Here is a 23308-nt window from a genome sequence, read left to right as displayed (position 1 = left end):
GCCTGAGCAAATCACTTTACCTCTCTGAAGTCCAATTTCCTCACCTGTAAATTAATGAAAATATATCCTGAATTCTACAAAAACAAAAAAAAAAAAACAAAAAAAAACCTCTTAGCCTTTCTCTCTCTCTCTCTCTTTTTTTTTTTTTTTTTTTCCAGCTTTCCCTTATCTTTTCTCCCACAGAAGCTGCTTATTTCCCTTTGATGATAAAGGGACCAAGCTTAGTTTTAATTAACTCTAGGTGTTTTTTAATGCACAAAGCAGAACATTAAAACACTTTATATATAACCAGATGTAATTGTACTGTTTTGCCATGCATTATAAGGATAATGTTTCTAAGTTGGATATCCTCTTGTTTCTGGAACCACATGATCTAGACTTTTCCCATAGTACTTAAATTGAGAGCTTTAGAAAGGGGAGACATGCGGAACAAAAGGAGTAACTGTCTGAATTCATGTAATACCAATGGGCTTCAAGATGATCCTCCACTTACTGGTAAAGTGTGTGGCCTTGGGCAAATGATTTTATAAATTTAGCATTCTCATCTGTAAAATGGGGAAAGATGTGTATCATAGCATTTAGTTTTATTTTAAATTTAACAAACACATGCAGCATTCTAAAAGTTACATAAATAATAATCCTTGTAACTGCCCTCTGAAAGTTGATACTATTATCCCCATTTAATTAGGTGAAATACTGAGGAAAGAGATGTTGTGTAAAATCCAAACAACTAGCAAGTAGCAGAGCTGGTTGACAGACTTCAGACAGACTTCAGAGTTGAGCCCTTTACTACTGCTCTATGATGCTTCATGAGGACTAACTTGATAAAACAATTCACAACTCAGGTTGATGGGGATCATCTTTGTTTAATTGAATGTTTGGGTTTTACATGACAATGAATTTAATAGCCAATTTTCAAAGAGCTAGATTACCGTAAAAACATATAACTTGTTTTTTTAGATGGCACCTTATGATATTACAGTGTTTTAGTCATAATTTTGAACTTTGGTGGTTATTGTGTAGGTGTAGAGCAGAGATACTTGGTTGAATCTAAACAAACCATGCTCAAGTTCAGAAAACTGCTTTTAAAAGTCAGTCTGTGATAAATTTGTTATTTATCATACTTGATAAGTTGATCACTTGTCTTTTTTCATGATAGAGTGCTGAGGATTAAAATAAATAAATTTTGTTGTGGATTAACAAGACCAAGAATAGAGAGTATTTTCATATTAGAAAATACTGTTCTGTAGATGAGAATATTTATGTATAACTAATAATAAAATAATAGTGTACACATAAAATTGCTGTTTCACTTATAGCCGTGGCCACTGTTTTTCACACTTGTCACTAATGTCAGCTTTGCCTCTTATTCTCTGCTTGAAGACTTTTCATGGTATATAAAATGACTTGTACTAGGTATTGAGAAACTTGAATTGTAGTTCGCTATTGCCTGGTTTTTAGTATATTATTGAAGCAAGGAAGTTGATGTCTTTGTACCTTATTTTCCTCATCTGGAAGTAAAGTAGGTTAGGCTAAGATGATTTCTAAGATCCTTTACAATTCTCACTTAAAACAGGTACACATGACCAGGTGCAGTGGCTCATACCTGTAATCCCAGCACTTTGGGAGGCCAAGATGAGTGGATCACGTGAGGTTAGGAGTTTGAGACCAGCCTGACCAACATGGTAAAACCCCATCTCTACTAAAAATAAAAATAAATTAGCTGGGTATGGTGGCAGGTGCCTGTAATCCCAGCTACTCTGGAGGCTGAGACAGGAAACTCCACTTGAACCCAGGAGGCAGAGGTTGCAGTGAGCCAAGATCGCACCACTGCACTCCAGCTTGGGTGACAGAACAAGACTCCGTCTCAAAAAAAAAAAAAAAAAAAAACAGGTACACATAACATATTCCTTTGAGACTGGAACACATAAATGAGAAGCCAAAAATATTTCAGTGATTGTGAAATTTAACCCATTAGTAGATATACGTCCATAACATGTTAAGAAAATTCTAAAAAAATGAATAGGTTGATATAACTAGAGAGCTGTCAAATCGTGCTGAATTTTTCCTGAATGTGGTTCATTTGCACTGATATGTCCTTTCCTTTTTCATGGTCACATTTGTGATTAATGCCCTAAGTTTTGGAGAAGTTTGGCTGAAGTTAACAGTACAGTCTGTCCGTGGAACAGAGTGAAATTTACCCATGAGAAGGTGAAATTCATGACCTTTGGTTGGTACACCAACACCCTACAGTAACCATTTATAGCCTAGATGGCTTCTGTAAATTCTGGGGAAGAGTACAAAGTAAGTCAAAGATCAGTGTGGAAAGGAGTTAGGAATGGGTTTTTTCATGGAAAAGAGTGGGGCCGGGCGCGGTGGCTCAAGCCTGTAATCCCAGCACTTTGGGAGGCTGAGACGGGTGGATCACGAGGTCAGGAGATCGAGACTATCCTGGCTAACACGGTGAAACCCCGTCTCTACTAAAAAATACAAAAAACTAGCCGGGCGAGGTGGCGGGCGCCTGTAGTCCCAGCTACTCAGGAGGCTGAGGCAGGAGAATGGCGTGAACCCGGGAGGCGGAGCTTGCAGTGAGCTGAGATCCGGCCACTGCACTCCAGCCTGGGCTACAGAGCGAGACTCCGTCTCAAAAAAAAAAAAAAAAAAAAAAAAAAAGAAAAGAGTGGGAGTCCAGAAAACTTTGAGTTCGTGGGAAGGAGAGGAGGAAGTCATGCTTGATAAGTTAAAAAAAACAAAAACAAAAACATTTAAGCTTGAGAGGATTGTAATGGAATGGCTTTTTGGGAAGATTAATCTGCATTAGGATTCAAGATGGATAAGGAGGTGCCTAGAGTCCTAGACAATAGCTAGGAAACTTGTAGTAATTCAGGTATAAATTAATAAGAACCTAACTAGGTAACTGTTTTCAGGATAAAAAGGAAGAGTTTAATTCCGAGAAAAATTTAAAACAAATTAAAATTTAGTAATTTCAGGATTATACAGGAGAATCTCCTACCACCTGTGCCATAGACTTAGAAGGGAAGCAGTTAAAACTTCTTTTAGTCTCATTTTGAGATTTGGAAATAATTTTCTATGAGTGATGATATTGCATATTTAATACTTTTCTAGAAAGGGCTATTGTATTATATGAATGCCCATTGTGTTAAGAGAGGACTAAGAAAGTAGACTTTTGCATTTATCATATATACTCTGCAGAATAATAGACAGTGTATGTCACATTTGTCTAATCTTCCATCATCACCGCCTACTGAGCTCACTATTTTCAAGGTCACCAGTGACTTCCTTATTGTCAAATTCAATGGTCACTTCTTTGTTTATATTTTATTAAACTTCACCAGTGTTTGAGACCATTGATCATGCACTCCTGGAAACTTTCTATTCGCTCGAGGCTTCCATTATACCATACCTGACAGCTCGTTTTGTTGTTCCTCGTCTTCTCTAATTGTTGCAGTGCCCCCAGGGCTCTGTCATGAGTTCCCTGCTCTCCTCTATCTACATACTCCTCTAGGTAACTCTTGATTCTAAATACTATCTGAATGCCAGTGATCCCCAAAGCTATACCTACAACCCCAGACAACTATAATAACCTCCTAATTAGTATAGCTACTTTCATTCTTTCCCCCTATTCTTTTATCCACATAGCAGCCAGGGTGATCATTTTAAATGTAAATCGGATCATGCATTTCTCTAGTTAAAACCCTCTAATGGCTCCCCATTCCATTTGGAATAAAATCTAAACTTTTTACCCTATTTTCAAAATCCTTTATGATCTAGTCCCTGACCACCTTTCTAAACTTTTTTTTTTGACACAGGGTCTCGCTCTGTTGCCCAGGTAGGAGTACAGTGGTGCAATCATAGTTCACTGCAGCCTTGAACTCCTGGGCTCAAGCAGTCCTTCTGCTTCAACCTCGCAAGTAGCTGGAACCACAGGCACATGTTACCACACCTGGCTTTATTTATTGTTTTGTTATGTTATGTTATGTTATGTTATGTTATGTTATGTTATGTTATTTTAAATAAAGACAGGGTCTCACTGTGTTGCCCAGGCTGGTCTCAAACTCCTGGGCTTAAGCAATCCACCCACCTTGGTTTCCCAAAGTGTTGCGTTTATGGGTGTGAGCCACCCTGCCTAGCTAAATGTCCATCTCTTACTGCTTTCCCTCTCTCCCCACTGCAATTTCAGCCTCATTCACCTTCTAGTTCCTGGGATTTGACCCATTCGTTCCCACCTTTGTCATTGCTCAGAATGCTCTTTCCCCTAATTTTTGAATGGTTAGCTCCTTGTCATTTAGATCTCAGCTGAAATGTTACCTGCTTCAAAAAGCCCTCCCTAACCACCTGATAGAAAGCATTGCCAGAATCATTCTCATATCACATCATCCTTTTTATAATTATTGCATAGTACTTAGCATCTGATATTTTATTAATTTGTTTTTGTTTTTCTGTGCCATCACAACAATATAAGCTCCAAGCCCCATTGTCTACAAAAGTGCCTGGAACCTGGTACTTTTATGGTATTTGTTGAATAAATGAAGTCTTAGTACCTACATAGTGGTTATGTTAACTGAGAGTCCCATTCTTTGAGCATAACCTCTTCCACTAATTCTTAATATCCATTCTCAGGTGCCTCATCTCATTTCCATATGTTTCTCATATGGAATCTCACTGACATTCCAGTTCTTACCTAATTTTTTTAAACATTTGTTTTTAAAAAGAAAAAGTGTTTCAGATACTAAGTTCCGGTTTCTCAATACCAGAACCAGTATACTGTTACCTGTGTGTGTCTTCACAAATGCCAGTATTAAGTAACCAAACTATGACCTACTTTAAGAAATAGTAGGCCTGGTGCAGTGGCTCATGCCTGTAATCCAGCACTTTGGGAGGCCAAGGTTGGTAGATCACTTGAGGTCAGGAGTTTGAGACCACCCTGGCCAATATAATGAAACCTCATCTCTACTAAAAATACAGAAATTAGCCGGACATGGTGAAGCGCACCTGTGATCCCTACTCAGGAGGCTGAAGCAAGAGAATTGCTTGAACCCCGGAGGCAGAGGTTGCAGTGAGCCAAGGTCATGTCATTGCCCTGCAGCCGGGGTGATAGAATGAGACTCTGTCTCAAAAAAAAAAGAAAGAAAGAAAACAAATAGTAAGTGTATTCATGTATTCTCATGCTGCTAATAAAGACATACCTAAGACTGAATAATTTATAAAGAAAAAAAGGTTTAATGGACTCACAGTTCCACGTGGCTGGAGAGGCCTCACAATCATGGCGGAAGGTGAAAGGCACATCTTAAGTGGCAGCAGGCAAGAGAGAGTATATGCAGGGGAACTCCCCTTTATAAAACCATCAGATCTCATGAGACTTAGGAGACTTATTCACTATCACAAGAACAGAATGGAAAAACCCACCCCCATGATTCAGTTACCTCCCACTGGGACCCTCCCATGACAGGTGGGGATTATTACAATTCAAGGTGAGATTTGTACAGAGCCAAACCATATCAGTAGGGGTTACAAAAAGTGGTAACTCATTAATTAAAAATATATGACACTGGGACTGCTTTTATTGCATATTATTTTTCAGTTAATAGGAGTTACTTACCTAATGCTAGTCAGAGAATAGTGATTTATTTACAATTTAGTATATGGGATTATGTGTTTGCTTTATGGGACTGATAATATTTTGTTGTATGTATGTCTGTCTGTGCTTATATATGCTTGTGATTCCACAGATACATAATCCTAACATTGTTCTTAAACATTAGGTTTTTACTTACATTGTAGATATGTTTCCTTGTCAAAAGTAGATATGTCATTATTTTAGATCTAACTGAACCACAGTATATTTAACCAGTCTCATATTGTTGAATATTTAGGTTGATGCCAATTTTTTTAAGTTGGTATAAACGTTTTCATAAACATCCTTGGACATTTGGCTTGGTGTACGTCTTCCGTTATTTTCTGGGGATAAATTCATAGAAGAATTTTTATTCGCAATACTCAGTTGTACATCATGAAGTAAAAAGGACACTTTTTATTTTTATTTTATTTTTTGAGACAGAGTCTCGCTCTCTTGCACAGGTTAGAGTGCAATGGCACAATCCCAGCTCACTGTAGCCTCAACCTCCAGGCTCAAGTGATCCTCCCTCATCTGCCTTCCGAGCAGCTGCAGGCGCGTGCCACCACATCGGCTGATTTTTGTAGAGATGGGGTTTAGCCAGGTTGCCAGGCTGATTTTGAATTCCTGAGCTCAAGCAATCAGTCTGCCTGAGCCTCCCAATGTGCTGGGATTACAGGCATGAACCACTGCCCCTGGCTGGACATTATTTTTAGATAAACTTTCTTAGCAGCAATTCCCCAGGCTGTTCCCAGGCCTCCTTTTCCATGTTAATTCATGGCATAAGAGGCCTAGGCTCCTTCTCCTTCCCTGGCAGGCGTATATAACAGCCTAGCAATGGGAAAGACACTCTTCTTTCACTCCCATTGAAGTAGCTTTGAGCCATCCTGGTTTGTTTGTTTGTTTGTTTTCCTAAATCAAGAAGTGTGTGTATATAATGAGTAGTGCTTCAGCTGGGCTCCTGGTTAGAGTCTCTCAAGAAGGAGTTAGTGGTTCTGGTCTCTCTCCTGTGGTTTTTCTGAAGAGCAAAGCACCATAAATTCTCAGAGTTGGACAAAACCTGAGAACAAGCCTAATTGAGCCACTCGCTTACATAAATCTCTTCAGCCACACCCTGGCAAGTGTTTATGAAACTTTCCTTGAACACCTCTAGCAGTGAAGAATTTACTTCTTAGTCTGTTTCGTCTACGGATCACTCCAGTTGTTCAAAGTTTTCCCAATGGCTAAGTTGTTCACTTTTCTCGATGGACAGAACAGGTGGGGAATTTTAAGAAGCTGCTACACTCCAGAACCAGAAGAGCATGCAAAAGCAGTCAGTCTGATCATAGCTCCCAGACAGCCTAGTGCAAGCACAATCCTCATTGAGGTCTTAGGTAGAGGGACCCCCAGAACTGTGTTTTCATTGGTTAATCACTGGTGTCCAGTGATCTGTCCTTCATAGCATGTGAAAATTTATAACATACTTTCTGTTCTCTTCAATATTACATTTTATGTCCAATAATTTATTTTTCTTTTCTTTTTTTTTTTTTAAGACAGTCTCTCTCTGTCCCTCAGGCTGGAGTGCAGTGGTGCAATCTCAGTTCACTGCAACCTCCACCTCCTGGGTTCAAGTGATCCTCCCATCTCAGCCTCCCAAGTAGCTGGGATTACAAACATGCACCACCATGCCTGGCGAATTTTTGTATTTTTAGTAGAGACAGGGTTTCACCATGTTGGTCAGGCTGGTCTCAAACCCCTGACCTCAAGTGATCCACCTCCAGGAGTGAGCTACAGGAGTAAGCCACCGCACCTGGCCAAATAATTTATTTCTTCTAACATGCGAAACTGGTAAGAAGGCCTAGCAGTTTATATTAGTCTAGATTTGAAACATTTTTTTTTTTTTTGTAAAAGTAGACTTTTTCAGGTGCTCTAAAATCAAACTTTATTTCTAGTGTGAGCTGTGTCCTCAGAATATCAAATTAGATCTATTGAATTCTCTTTAGTCCGACATATTTCGCAATTATTGGTCATATTCTTCAGTAAACTCTGCTGTTGTGTTTAGAGGTTGACATTATAAAAAATGATGTAACTTTTCTTTAAAAAAATTTTTTACTGCCAATTTTCAAGGACAATCTATAACAATGTAACTGTTCTGAGCACTACTATGATTTAGTATTCTCGTTTATTAAAGTTAGACATTCTTGACAAATTTCTAAAAGTTGTCATCACACATCACTTGTACTTAGGTAATATTTTATGTGTTTCAAAATACCATTGTATAATCCATAGTATTCCTTTCAATACTTATGTAATAGTTACACCAGTAATTAACAGATAACTAGTATCATCTCTAATCTTTGTTTCAGATTTTTCATTTAAACATTTAACACCCTTGCCGGGCGCCCTGGCTCACGCCTGTAATCCCAGCACTTTGGGAGGCCAAGGCGGGCGAATCACGGGGTCAGGAGATCAAGACCATCCTGGCTAACACGGTGAAACCCCATCTCTACTAAAAATACAAAAAATTAGCCGGGTGTGGTGGCAGGCGCCTGTAATCCCAGCTACTCGGGAGGCTGAGGCAGGAGAATGGCATGAACCCAGGAGGCGGAGTTTGCAGTGAGCTGAGATCGCACCACTGCACTCCAGCCTGAGTGACAGAGCAAGACTCTGTCTCCAAAAAAAAAAAAACATTTAACACCCTAAGTTCAGTAAATCATCTGAGGGATTGCAAACTCCAGTCATGGTTTTGAAGTTTGTTTAGTTTGTCCCCCACAGAGACAATGACCAAAGCAACCAAATTTTAGTCCAATGTTACATTATTTAAAAGTGGCTTGGGGCAGTGGCTCACATCTGTAATCCCAGCACTTTGGGAGGCCAAGGTGGGAGAATTGCTTGAGGCCAGGAGTTTGAGGTTAAAGTGAGCCATGGTCACGCCACTGCACTCCACCCTGGGCCACAAAGCAAGACCCTGTCTCTAAAACGAAAAAGAAGAAGAAGAAAATACTCTTTTGTAACAGTTCAGTGTTTATCACTTTAAACTTGATAATTCCTACTGCAAGAGTTAGCCACTCCATTCTAGGAGCTTTGGAAATGTATTGCAGTTTTGCAGGCATGAGGATAACAAGTCATAGAGTCATCTATTGTACCTGACATCCAAAATATAACTATTTTGGATCTAACTATTGAACCTGACATCCAAAAATATAATTTTTTTTTTTTTCTGAGACAAGAGTCTTGCTCTGTCGCCTATCTTTCTTTCAGTCATTGCACTTTCTCCACCTTCTTCCCCACTTTGTATGTCCTTTCCTAATCTAACCTGTTAGTTTTGCAGAATTTTATCTCTGCAGAAATGATCAGGTGCTCTTTAGGATATGTATAGTGGTAGTGGTAGTGTTTAAAAAGTAGTTTTAAGAGACATCCTTGTTAAGAGTGAAGAAAAATTGGGCTGAGTGCGGTGGCTCACACCTGTAATCCTAGCACTTTGGGAGGCTGAGGTGGGCGGATCACGAAATCAGGAGATTGAGACCATCCTGGCTAACACAGTGAAACCCCATGTCTACTAAAAATACAAAAAAGTTAGCCGGGCATGGTGGTGGGTGCTTGTAGCCCCAGCTGCTCGGGAGGCTAAGGCCAGAGAATGGCGTGAACATGAACCTGGGAGGCAGAGTATGCAGTGAGCCAGTAATGTGCCACTGCGCTCCAACCTGGGTGACAGAGCAAGACTCTGTCTCAAAAAAAAAAAAAAAGAGTGAAGAAAAATAGATGAGGGCAATGATGAGTTTTTAGCCAGGCTTTGGTATACAGTATTTGGGGAGATCATATACATTAATGCTCTGGGTAGAGGCCTGCAGATGAGTCATGCTTGATACCAAGGTGATAATGCAGAGGTAGTCAGTCAATTATGTGTTACAATTATGTGGATTTGGTTTTAAAAGAATTATGGGCTTTCTTACAAATTTTACATATTTATTTATTTATTTTAAATAATATTTATTTATTCAGAAGTGGAGACTATGTAATGTGATGTGAAAAATAAGATTAAAAGCTACATTGTATGAACCTAAGTTTGTTTTAAAAGTTGTATATATGCGGCCGGGCGCGGTGGCTCAAGCCTGTAATTCCAGCACTTTGGGAGGCCGAGACAGGTGGATCATGAGGTCAGGAGATCGAGACCATCCTGGCTAAAACAGTGAAACCCCATCTCTACTAAAAAATACAAAAAACTAGCCGGGCGCGGTGGCGGGCGCCTGTAGTCCCAGCTACTCGGGAGGCTGAGACAGGAGAATGGCGTAAACCCGGGAGGCAGAGCTTGCAGTGAGCTGAGATCTGGCCACTGCACTCCAGCCTGGGCGACAGAGCGAGACTCCGTCTCAAAAAAAAAAAAAAAGTTGTATATATGCTTAAAACAAGGCTATTAAGTTAACAATAGATATCTCTGAAAAATGAGTTATTTTTGTCTTACTCTCTGAATTTTATAAATTTCTCAGTAAATGTGTTACTTCTTAGTTAGAAAATCATTATTTAAATTTTGAAATAGTCACATTTTTGGAAAGTTTTATTTTCCTCAATGTTTTACTGTGCTCAGGCTGCCATAAAATACCATAGACTTGGGCGGCTTAAACAACAGAAATTTATTTTCTCACATTTCCGAAGGCTGGAAGTCCAAGATCAGGGTGCCAGCATGTTCAGGTCCTGGTGAGAGCTCTCTTCCTGGCTCACAGACAGCTGCCTTCTCCCTGTGTGCTCATGTGGCCTTTCCTTGAAGAGAAAGAAAGCGAGAGGGAGACACATGCGGGCTGTGGGAGGTGGGGGAAAGCAGGGAGAGAGGAGGTCACTTTCTCTTCTTTTAAAGCTACCTGCATTACCACCCTTATGACCTCATTTAACTGTAATTACCTCCTAAAAGCCTTATTTCCAAATAGAGTCACAGTGCCGGCTAAGGCTTCAACATATGAATTTCGATTCAGCCCATCACTCAGTTCTCATTTATAGACTAGCAATTTTTTTATTTTTGATGATTATCTTCTCTAATTTCATAACTATATTTTAGTTACTAGTCAAGGTGCTTTTGATTACAAATAATTCACTCAACAAGCTTAAAGGAATTGATTGCTAGGGATACAGAGTTCTCTCTCAGTAGGTTTATGAGGGACTGGAACATTGTCAGGAATCAGGCAACTACTTTTTCTGGCTTTCTGTGGCTACAAAGTCTCCTTTCTCTCTCATTCACTATGTAACTTATTTCATTCTCTTATTTTCTGTTCCATGCCCATGGCAGTCTATGGTCATTACATAGCTCCTGGGTGTACGTTGCCTCAGTTTAAGTCATAGCAGATAGGGACAAACTAACATCTCTGAATCCTAACTCCAGTGTCTTGGGAAATAGACTGACCCAGGATGGGTCAGGTGCCCACTTTGAATCAATTGGCTTTGGTGGGGTTGGGAAACAGGGTCACACTTTTTTGTATATATAGTAGAGACAGGGTCTCCCTGTGTTGCCCAGGCTGGTCTCGAACTCCTGGGCTCAATGGATTCTCTTGCCTCCGCCTCCCAAAATGCTAGGATTATAGGCATGAACCATCACTTCCAACCAGGGGTCACACAACTTAAAGAAGGCTGCCGGTGTTCACTCTTGACAATGGCCACTGTTAAAATCTTGCTCTACGTGATCTTCCTAAAGCTCTTTCAGACAACTAGGCAGATGTTACCCTCATTTAATGGAAGAAAACAGTAAGTGACTTGTCTCAAGCAACACGTCACTACTGTAGAACCCTTCCTCACCACTGTCTTCACCACATACCCCTTAGAACCTTTCCTCACCACTGTCTTCCACCACATACCCCTACCCAACTACTGGCCACCAGTCTGTGCTCTTATAGATTGCTAATGTCTGTACGAGTGGTTATCACAGTATGGTATGTATTTGGTTGTTGTGTCTGCTGCTCTGAGAATTTTTAAAGTGTATGATCCATGTATTTTTTAACCTGGGGATGTATGATAAACTGAATGAATTGACTGGGAATAGAACTAGAGCCCAGGTTCTGGAGCTAAACTGTCCAGCTTCCAAATTCAACTTTGCTACTTCCTAATTGATGATCTTGGGCAAGTTACTTAACCTTTCCATGCTTCATTTATCTGAAAAATAGAAGTAATAGTCCTCACCTTCTAGAGCTGCTCCGAGGATTAAATGAGTTGATGTGTAGAAAGTACTTCGAACTGACAGTGATAAATTACCAAATGTTGGCTGTCATTTTATATGTTCCAAATGGTCACTTTAGAGAAACTTTTCTGAATGGTCTTAAAATGCCAGTTCAATAAAGTTTACTTTAAGGCTTCTTCCTTTTCTGATAAGCCTTCCTGAAGCTAGAAAAGAGCATTCTTCATCATACCCTTCAAAGCTCTTCATAATCTGGCTCCAGTCCTTCTTTTTGCATACTTTTCTCTATAAGAAATCTCTGCTCAAATTCACCTTCTCTCTTCCCATTTCATGCTGCATTGTTCTGTTTGTTTTTAAAATTCTTTGAATTGTAAAGGTTTCAAAACTAGGAACTATGTGCATATGACTCTGTGTCCCCCTATTACCTGAGGTATAATAGGCACTTGAAATATTTGTTGCTTAATTGGCAGAGATAATGCAACTTTTTGTACAACAAATTATACAACAAATTGAATAGTATGTGCGCTTTTGTGTATGAACAACTTGTATAGCGGGTTAACAGTTTTTAAAATTAACTGTTAAAAAACTAGGAGCACGCGTGAGAAATATTTAAATTACCATAACTACATGAAAAAAAAATCTATAGATTAGATTGTTTGAAACTGTAATAACCAAAATACCACATTCCACATATTGCAAATCAGGCTTTGTGCCGCTGCTGGATAAGTATAGCATTTCTTCCTTAGCAATTGTTACTACTATATAGTAAAAGCACAGAGGACCCCATGACTATGAATTTTCATGTCACAGAATTAGTGCTGTGAAACTAAGGAACTAGTAAAGGAAGGGAGGGGGAGAGAAAGAGAAACATGCAGTGGATCTATATCTTTTTCTAATATGTAAATAATAGCAATAGAACATCTTAGCTAAAAATACGACATAAGACATTTTAACCTTTTAGCTATTAGTGATTATTTGTGTGCAAAAACTATTGTACCTGACATCCAAAAATATAATTTTTTTTTTTTTTTTCTGAGACAAGAGTCTTGCTCTGTCGCCTAGGCTGGAGTGTAATGGGGCGATCTTGGCTCACTGCAACCTCCACCTCCCGGGTTCAAGCGATTCTCCTGCTTCAGCCTCCTAAGTAGTTGGGATTACAGGCATGCACCACTGCACCCAGCTGATTTTTGTATTTTTAGTAGAGACTGGGTTTCGCCATGTTGGTCAGGCTGGTCTCGAACTCCCACCCTCGGGTGATCTGCCCACCTCAGCCTCCCAAAGTGCTGGGATTACAGGCATGAGCCACCACACCTGACCCAAAAATATAATTATTATAGGCTATAAAGTTAAAATAGATATCTCTGAAAAATGAGTTATTTTTGTCTTACTCTCTGAATTTTATAAATTTCTCAGAAAATGTGTTACTTTTTAATTAGAAAAGTAAGCCACCACACCTGACCCAAAAATATAATTATTATAGGCCAGGCGCAGTGGCTCATGCCTGTAATCCCAACACTATGGGAGGCTTAGGCGGGCAGATCACCGGAGGTCGGGAGTTCGAGACCAGCCTGACCAACATGGCAAAACCCCGTCTCTACTAAAAATACAAAAATTAGCCATTCATGGTGGTACATGCCTATAATCCCAGCTACTTGGGAGGCTGAGGCAGGAGAATCGCTTGAACCCAGGAGGTGGAGGTTGCGGTGAGCCAGATTGTGCCATTGCACTCCAGCTTGGACAAAAAGAATGAAACTCTGTCTCAAAAAAATAATAATTATTATTATTATCATAGGATGATAAATGTATTTCTAAACCTTCAATGTTTTAACTAATGTTTATATAAATACAATTCCATAATTTTAACCAGTTCAACTAGAATTTGGAATTATCCATCATCTCCTCACTTCTGTATAGTTTGTGAATCAAGAGTTTAGTATATTTTGATTGTCTTGATTTTATTATTTTCACTCTTTGTTAAATGAATATTCTTAAATGTGTCATGTGACATTAGTTATTTTAGGCAGACCAGATGAGTTCTTACTAAGAGTACATTAAATTGAGGACCCTTTGCCCCTTTTTTTATATCAGATACTCTGGATGAATATTTTGAATATGATGCAGAGGAGTTCTTGGTCTCTTTGGCCTTGCTGATAACAGAAGGACGAACACCTGAATGTTCTGTAAAAGGTCGAACAGAAAGCTTTCATTGCCCTCCAGCACAGTCTTGTTACCCAGTAACTACCAAACATGAATGTAGTGACAAGCTGGCCCAGGTGAGAATCTTGTGTTGAATGCTTTATATCTTTTATATAAACTAGTTTATGTTCATCATCACCTTTATTTTATTACAATTATAATTATCACATTTCAATGTAAAATTGATCATAATCATAAAGGGAAAAAAATCCAAATCCTGGACCATAGCTAATAAACTTAGCTCTCAAATAAGGCTCTTGAAGGCATTGCAGGTAGTTTTGCTGATCAGTGGGGAGGTGGGCACCCAGTTTCATACCGGCCATCTCATAAGCTGGATTTAAGACTATCTATGCTGTTGGATTTTACTTTGTTTATTTATTTATTTATTGGAGATGGAGTCTTGCCCTGTCGCCCAGGCTGGAGTGCAGTGGCGCAATGTTGTCTCACTGCAACCTCCACCTCCTGGGTTCAAGCAATTCTTCTGCCTCAGCCTGCTGAGTAGCTGGGACTACAGGCGCATGCCACCACACCCGGCTAATTTTTGTATTTTTCGTAGAGATGGGGTTTCACCATATTTGCCAGACTGGTCTCCAATTCCTGACCTCGTGATCCGCCCTCCTCAGCCTCCCAAAGTGCTGGGATTACAGGCATGAACCATGATGCCCGGCCTGCTTTATTTTTAGAATCTCAACCCTGGCTCTTCCACTTTGTATTGTTATTCATTTGGTAAATTGATGTTGTTATGATTATTTTCCCCACATTAACCAATTTCCCTTTTGTATTCCTTTTTTTTTAATGGTAAGATTTTTGTGTAACATTGTTCAAAATATTTTGGTGTAGGTAGCAAACAATTTGCTTTAAGAATTTTTCTCCCACTTATTAGTTTCTCAAATGTGATCCAAAATTTTAAACTTTAAAATCTTGTCTATTTTGAGGCCAGGCGTAGTGGTTGGCCTGGCCAACACGGTGAAACCTCATCTCTACTAAAAATACAAAACATAGCTGGGCGTGGTGGCGGGTGCCTGTAATCTCAGCTACTCAGGAGGCTGAGGCAGGAGAATTGCTTGAACCCGGGAGGCAGAGGTTGCAGTGAGCCAAGATCATGCCATTGCACTCCAGCCTGGTCAACAAGAGTGAGACTCCATCTCAAAAAAAAAAGATCTTGTTTATTTTGAGTGTTTAATGAAAATGAGTTTTTAATATTTTGGTGTTCAGATTTAAGAAGTAATCTTTCCTGTGAAATGATGAAATTAATAAAGTAGTCAAGGCTGGGCCAACTCAGAGGCCTGTCAGACATTGGATATAGCAGTTCTTTTTCCACAAGGTAGAGCAAAGATACACTCCTCAAGAAAATTTGCATTACAAATGTTCAATACAGCCGGGGCACAGTGGCTCATGCCTGTAATCCCAGCACTTTGGGAGGCCAAGGTAGACAGATCACCTGAGGTTAGGAGTTTGAGATCAGCCTGGCCATCATGGAGAAGCCCTGTCTCTACTAAAAGTACAAAAATTAGCCCGGCATGCTGGCGGGCGCCTGTGATCCCAGCTAATTGAGAGGCTGAGGCAGGAGAATCGCTTGAACCTGGGAGGCGGAGGTTGCAGTGAGCTGAGATCGTACCACTGCACTCCAGCTTGAGCAACAGAGTGAGTCTCAGTCACAAAAAAATAAAATAAAATAAATGTTCAGTACTAATCATTGCACTCTAGAGCTCACTAGCATAGATCCATTATTAAATGAGGAAACCTAGATAGCATTCTGAGCAAAAGCTCTACAATAAATGACTCATTTCTCATACAAATGTCTACTTTACAATTATAATTTTCTATGATACAAAATTAGGTGGGTTTTTGAGACATTTTGCTTATATTCATTTTCTCTAAGTGCCGCCAAGCCAGACGAACTAGGTCTGAGGTCACATTGTTGTGGAAGAATAACCTTCCAGTCATGGTGGAAATGATGCTACTACCAGACTGCTGCTACAGCGATGATGGGCCCACCACAGAGGGAATTGATCTAAATGATCCTGCAATTAAGCAAGATGCATTATTATTAGAAAGATGGATCTTGGAGCCAGTTCCTCGACAGTAAGTTGTTGAACGTTAGTTCAGAGTTGTTCTTGGTAAATCACATTTTCCATTACTTCCTATAAATTATTTTAATGTATCATGTCTTTTAATTCCTCTATGTAATAAAATTGAGATAGTATTTATATTTGGCACTAAATATGAGTAAATGTAGTACTTACATTTAGTAGTTGTGACTTCAAGTGACATCATAAGTGCATTCCTATGCTCTTCAAAGCACAAATCCTGAGTGATAAGTTTATGGATATCAGCTTCTGCCATTCTAAAATTCAGTCATTTTGTACGTGCTTACATTTAAATTATGCTTTGTTACTTCCCTTAGGAATGGTGACCGATTTATTGAAGAGAAGACACTTCTGTTGGCTGTCCGCTCATTTGTGTTTTTTTCTCAGTTAAGTGCGTGGCTGAGTGTTTCTCATGGTGCTATTCCACGAAATATTCTCTACAGGTATGTCTAGGGCCAAAAAAAAAAAAAGGACAGTGCATATTCAAACACCTTGGTTAGCAACCGAATGGTATTTTACCTTTTAAATGGATTATTTCCTGCAATTCTAAATATAAATGGATAAAATTTACTGAGGTTTTTCAAAACAAGTTAGAGAGATTTAGATTGAATCAGTATAAATTTTGTTTGTTGTATTAAATTTGATATAGAATAATATCAAGAGAACTTTTAAGCTTACTTTAGAGAACCAATGGACTTAATGCTACTATTATAAAGTAGAAAAGTTTTCTGGGCTGCTGAATTTCTGTGTTTTACTTAATTTTTGGCATCTTGGATAATGTTAACAGGCTGTTAACAATTAGCTGTTTAGCTAATTGGCTTTTTAGGCAAATGGCCATGAGATAGGGTGTCTCTTGATCACGTTGCACAATAAAATTAGCTGAATCCATTTATGTACTAGTAATTACAAAGTCCTTTTTTTCTGTTTTAACAAATATTTTTAAATTATAATATTCTTGAGCTTTAATGCTTAAGTGATCTGTGTTCTTAAAAAGGTCATCTCTTCCAAGCATAAGCTATTGTATTACTTACATTGGTTTTATCAGAATTATATGCATGGTAAAATGGCTAAAAGTAAACCTCAGTGGTAATTAATGCAAACAAAAATAAGTGTATGACTGCTTTACATTTACAATAATATGCAATAATAAGGATATAACCTTTGTAATCCATTAATACAGTATTTTTCTGTGTGATTCTAGAATCAGTGCTGCTGATGTAGACCTACAGTGGAATTTTTCACAGACTCCAATTGAGCATGTGTTTCCTGTTCCTAATGTTTCTCACAATGTTGCCTTGAAAGTCAGTGTTCAGTCCTTGCCCAGACAATCTAATTACCCAGTTTTGACCTGCAGTATTCACACTAATATTGGCCTTTATGAGAAAAGAATTCAACAACATAAACTTAAAACCCATCAGCACCATAATCCAAATGAAGCAGAACAATGTGGTACAAACAGTTCACAGCGTCTGTGTAGCAAACAAACTTGGACCATGGCACCTGAAAGTGTATTACATGCAAAAAGTGGCCCAAGTCCAGAATATAATGCAGCTGTCAAAAACATCAAACTATATCCAGGCACTGGCAGTAAATCTGACCATGGGACATCTCAAGCCAATATTCTGGGCTTTAGTGGTATAGGCGATATAAAATCACATGAAACATCAGTGAGAGCTTTAAAATCATTTTCAATGGTTGATTCCAGTGTGTCTAACCGCCAGAGTTTCTGGCAGTCAGCTGGTGAGACTAACCCTTTAATAGGCTCTTTAATTCAGGAGCGGCAAGAAATCATTGCAAGAATTGCCCAGCATTTGATTCATTGTGATCCAAGCACTTCACATGTTTCTGGACATCCATTTCATACTCAAGAGTCTAGTTCACTCCATTCAAAACTTTCCCGTGTTTCACAAGAAAATGAGAATGTGGGAAAAGGTAAAGAAACTTTCTCCATGTCTTTTGGTAATCCAGAGTTTACCTCCCCAGAAGACAGCAATGAGGGGAAAATTCGACTAAAACCAGAAACTCCTCGAAGTGAAACTTGTATTTCTAATGACTTTTCTTCTCATATGCCTGTTGGAGAGACTAATCCTTTGATAGGCTCTTTACTCCAGGAGCGGCAAGATGTTATTGCAAGGATTGCTCAACACTTGGAGCACATTGATCCAACAGCATCACATATCCCCCGGCCGTCATTCAACATGCATGACTCCAGTTCAGTTGCATCTAAAGTGTTTAGGAGTTCATATGAAGACAAAAATTTGTTGAAGAAAAATAAGGATAAGTCCTCAGTTTCCATTTCTCACACAAAATGTTCCTTGTTAGGAGACACCAGTGATGGGAAAACCTTAGTATCTAATAAATGTTTTACTTCTTTTAAAAATAATAGTAAAGAAAAGTGTTCTTTGAAACGTCAAACAAGAAATCAATGTCAGAACAATCCTAGTGAAATCATCCAAAGTACATATCAGGAAACACGGAACAAAAGTTCTAGTTTGTCGACTTCCTCAATTTTGTCTCAGCACAAAGAAAATAACTTAGATTTGACAAGCAGATTTAAGGAGCAAGAAATGAGCAATGGAACTGATAAGCAGTATTCAAATTGCAGCAGTATTGACAAACAGATTTGTACAAATAAGTATAAGGAAAAAATAATAAATGAGAACTATAATCCAAAATTCTTTGGCAATCTTCAATCTGATGATTCAAAGAAAAATGACTCAAAAATAAAAGTTACTGTGTTGGAAATGTCTGAATATTTGAACAAATATGAAAGCATGTCCTCAAATAAAGACTCAAAAAGGCCTAAGACATGTGAGCAAAATACTCAACTTAATAGCATAGAGAATTATCTCAATAAAGATAATGAAGGTTTCAAATGTAAAAAGTCAGACCAATTAAAAAATGAACAGGATAAGAAAGAAGATCCAACTAATGAAAAATCCCAAAACTATTCTCAGAGAAGTATACAAGACTGTTTGTCTACGTGTGAGCAACCAAAAAATACAGAGCTCTTGGTAAGTAACATCTAATATGTCAAATATAATTCTGAAATATTTGTTATGATTTAAATTTTGTTCACAGGAGATCTAGTTATAAAGTCCCAAGGTTCCATTATCTATAGGACACACAATCTGATACAGCAATAAACCTACAGAACTAGTATTAACATCCTTGCAAATAACCCACTCTCTTAAGAACAAAAAGTAAATGGAGGAAATAAAGATCAGGCTGTTTAAAAACTAGGAAGTGGTACCTTTTTTTAAAGCTATTAATAGGACAGTAATTGTTTTCATGAGGTGTTATGTCTATTATTTAGGTCTTTTAGCTCTGTTCTCCGCCTGCTCCCCCATCTTAAAGGCCTCTTTTTCTTCTAGTCAGAAGCACCCAGGCCAGGCACAGTGACTCACAGCCTATAATCCCAACACTTTGGGAGGCCAAGGCAGAAGATCACTTGAGCTCAGGAGTTGGAGACCAGCCTGGGCAACATAATGAGACCCTATCTCTACAAAAAAAAAAAAAAAAATTAAAAATTAGCTAGGCATGGTGGTACATGCCTGTAGGCCTAGCTATTTGAGAGGCTGAGGTGCGGGAATCACTTGAGCCCAGGAGTTCAAGGTTGCAGTGAGCTATGATTGTCCCATTACATTCCAGCCTGGGTGACAGAGTGAGACCCTGTCTCAAAAAAACAAAAACAGAAAAAAACCAACCAACCAAAAAACACAGAAGCACTCAGCTTTTTAATATTTGATCTGTAATGTCAACAGAATACTATATAATATTTATAAAATATTACTAGGATTTTGTATGTTGCTTGTATATAACGTTCAGTTATATTACATATTAGGTTTCTGCAAAAGTAATTGAAGTTTTTGCCACTGAAAGAAATGGCAAACCTCAATTGCTTTTGCATGAACCTAATAGGATACTTGGTTCTTTGTGGTACTTCACCATATGGGACAGGTAGGACAGTATGAGGAAACTGGGACTCAAAGAGAATAACTGACATACCAGTAGCTGTACAAAGTCCTTAGTGATTCAACTGGCACCCTCACCCCAGTCTCTTGACTCCTAATCCAGGCTCCTTTCTACTACCTGACAATAATCAAGGACAAATTTGTGGACTATACAAGTCCTTGGTTCATCCCTCCTGTTGAGAAAACAAATTAATCCCTCCTGCTGCCCTTTTTTGTTTATTTCAGCACTTACAAACAATTCTTGGAGTGTAAACAAGAGTCAGAAATCAAATTTGTATTAGCTTAATGTATTATTTGTTAGCAGGTCCGACCCAATATTAGCGGTGTACCGATTGTGCTATGCCATTGGTCAGTTAATGACTTTCAAATTGTCTATAGGGAAATCACCAAGCTACTGGTCAAAACACCTGAGTTCTAGTCCTGGCTTCACAGTTTAGTCCTTGAGTGACTATAAATAAGTCATATTACTTCTAAAAACCTGTTTCCTCAATTTTACAAGACTCATGATTAATATCTTTTGCCTTAGAGCAGTGATAAACAATTTATAAATATTTTGTAGTCCTTAATGTACTATATACATAAAAGATATTTTAAGTTATTTTCATTTTATTTGATTTCCTACCAAACTACCTTTTAATTTCTAAAAATCATTAGGCTCCACTTTCCTTTACTTTTCCAAGCAGTATCTCAATTATATGGAAAACTTCTTAAGTACCTTGATCCAAGTCTAAATGACCTTGGTTTGTCTTTTTTATCACTCAAATTTGTTTTTCTGGACATTTCAAAATTATGCCATGTTTCCAGTTTATATTTTTCTTCCGAAGATCTCGCCCTAACATGGGGTTTAATCAAATGGTAGTTTCCAATTTTCTAAAAGCATAATTGTCACAAAAACCTACACTGGCCTTAAGAATATTCGGTTCTTTTGATCCTGTTATCTAATAGGGAGGCTTAACCCTGGCCATGGTATTTTTCAAGCCCACTAAAATTCATTTTTTTCATGTACCTGTTTTAAATATAATAAACAGTTTACTGTGTGCCCCATCTGAATATTTTACACATGTTGACTTACTTAATCCCTCTCACTTTGATATGAGATTAAGTGATTTTACTAACTCCAGTTTACAAATGAGGACCTTGAGCTAGGGAAATTACATAACTTGCCCAGGTCACAAAGCTAATAAATGGTAGAGCCAAGACCCAGAATAGTATTTTATAATTTTTATTCATGTAATTTTTATGAATTTCTGATCTTTGGGTATAAACTTGTCCAGTCCTTAAGAATTAACCTATTTCTTGTATCACATCAAAAACATAGTGCTGTGACTGCATTATATATAATTTTAAATTTACAGTGTTTCTTATATTTCTATATGATGTTCCACCAAATTATATCATCTGAAAAATGGTTTTAATATTGACATAGTTTTATATTTTTCATTATACTAGTATTTATATAATATACTAACATTATAGTAATTTTTCCTGTGAGTACAGTAGTCACCCCTTATCCATGGTTTCCTTTCCATGGTTTCAGTTTACTCATGGTCAACCAGGTCAGAAAATAGGTGAATACAGTACAATAAGATACTTTGAAAGAGAGAAAGACTACATTCACACATAACTTTTATTACATCATATTATTATAATTGTATTTTATTATTACTAATCTCTTATTGTACCTAATTTATAAATTAAACTTTAGGATAGGTATGTATAGGAAAATATATATATATTGTTTGGTACTACACGTGATTTCAGGCATCCACTGGGGTTCATGGGATATATCCCCTGAGCATAAGAGGGGACTACCATAGTAGTTTTTTCACAAATTGAAATAATCAAATATTAGCTTGCTAGATGATAAATTCTGAACAAACATGAACATATAAGGCATTTACATTTGGACATATTTTCTTTAGAACTTAATTCAACATATTACAATAACCATTTTAGACATTATTTTCCAATTGAAATATATATATTGTGTGTAAACATAAGATGTAGATATACAGGTTGAGCATCCCAAATTTGAAATGTTCCAAAATCCCAAACTTTTTAATTGCTGACAAGGTGCTCAAAGGAGATTTTCATTGGAACGTTTCAGATTTGGGATTTTTGCATTTGGGGTGCTTAACCGGTAAAGTATATAGGATGCAAGTATTCCAAAATTAGAAAAAAAATCCAAACTTCTAAACACTTCTAGTCCCCAAGTATTTTGGATAAGGGATATCCCACTTGTATATCACCAACTTCACCAGCAATACCTCAGAATGTGTTAGGAACGAGTCTAAAAATGAAAAAGCTGTCCACATTCTTTAAATGGTATTTAAATATTACAATTAAAATCTAATTATTTTCCTAACAGAGGACTACACTGAAACATTCAAATGTCTGGCGAAAACATAATTTTCATTCCTTGGATGGAACTTCAACCAGAGCCTTTCATCCTCAAACTGGTTTGCCTCTTCTTTCAAGCCCTGTAAGCATTTTTTTTTTCTTATCTCATGCTTAGAACTTGCACACATCTGAAAGGTTTACAAATAATTTCATTCGAATTTTAATTGAAAAAATTTAAATATCTTTAAATTTCCAGTTATGAAACATTTTATTTTTTGATCACACATTTAACAGCTATGTGATAATACAGGGAAAGACAAAAATGTGAATAAAAATGAAATGTATTAGAGTTATAAAATTTCTCTGAAATTCTTTTGCCTAACATTTTAACTGTTACTAGACGTGAAAAAAGCAAAAACCATCAAGTGGATTTGTATCTTACTGATACCACTAACTGGGTCATCTGCAAGTTAAATCTATTGCTGTTTTTGATTTGGAATCCCTTCACTTAATCATCTTGAGACATATAAATCTGTCCACTCCTCAATTACAAATAGATTTACAGATCTGAGTGCAGTGGTTAAAAGCATCACTTTGGAGTCACATTGACTTCCCCCTAGTTATGCGACACAGTCTCTTGGAGTCTCAGTTTCCTCATATATAAATCAGGATGATAATGTCTACCTTAGTGTTGTGAGGATGGTTAGTATCATCCCTCTTTCATGTAAGCAGTCAGTAGTTAGTTGGTATGGCTACCATTTCAGTTAAACTTGAGGTAAGCAGTAAATTGTGTAGCAGAACTAAAAATCCTTTTAATTTGCTACAAATGTATTTTTAGTTGTATGTGTAACTAGAAAAATACAGTATCTATTTTAGTAACTAGAAAAATACAGTAGTAACTAGAAAAATACAATAACTAGAAAAATACAGTAACTAG

General features: G+C 37.8%; 1 protein-coding gene across 13 annotated transcripts in view; it reads left to right on the top strand.

The window, feature by feature from the left end:
- ATOSA (atos homolog A) overlaps positions 1-23308 on the top strand; it is a 132974-nt gene that overhangs the window by 84492 nt on the left and 25174 nt on the right. For all 13 annotated transcript variants that reach the window (XR_013395585.1, XR_013395584.1, XR_001445904.3 and 10 more), the window contains 5 exons: positions 13860-14044; positions 15850-16052; positions 16375-16500; positions 17259-19071; positions 22400-22513. Coding sequence is in view for 9 of the 13 variants with exons in the window: in XM_015142273.3 (XP_014997759.3) it covers positions 13860-14044; positions 15850-16052; positions 16375-16500; positions 17259-19071; positions 22400-22513 (2441 nt within the window). In the remaining 4 variants the exon portion in view is untranslated. The remainder of the gene's footprint in view (positions 1-13859; positions 14045-15849; positions 16053-16374; positions 16501-17258; positions 19072-22399; positions 22514-23308) is intronic.

This window comes from Macaca mulatta, chromosome 7, assembly GCF_049350105.2.
Source record: "Macaca mulatta isolate MMU2019108-1 chromosome 7, T2T-MMU8v2.0, whole genome shotgun sequence".
Classification (NCBI taxonomy): Eukaryota; Metazoa; Chordata; class Mammalia; order Primates; family Cercopithecidae; genus Macaca; species Macaca mulatta.
Note: the sequence above shows the minus strand (reverse complement) of the source record. Positions and strands in the feature narration are given on the sequence as shown.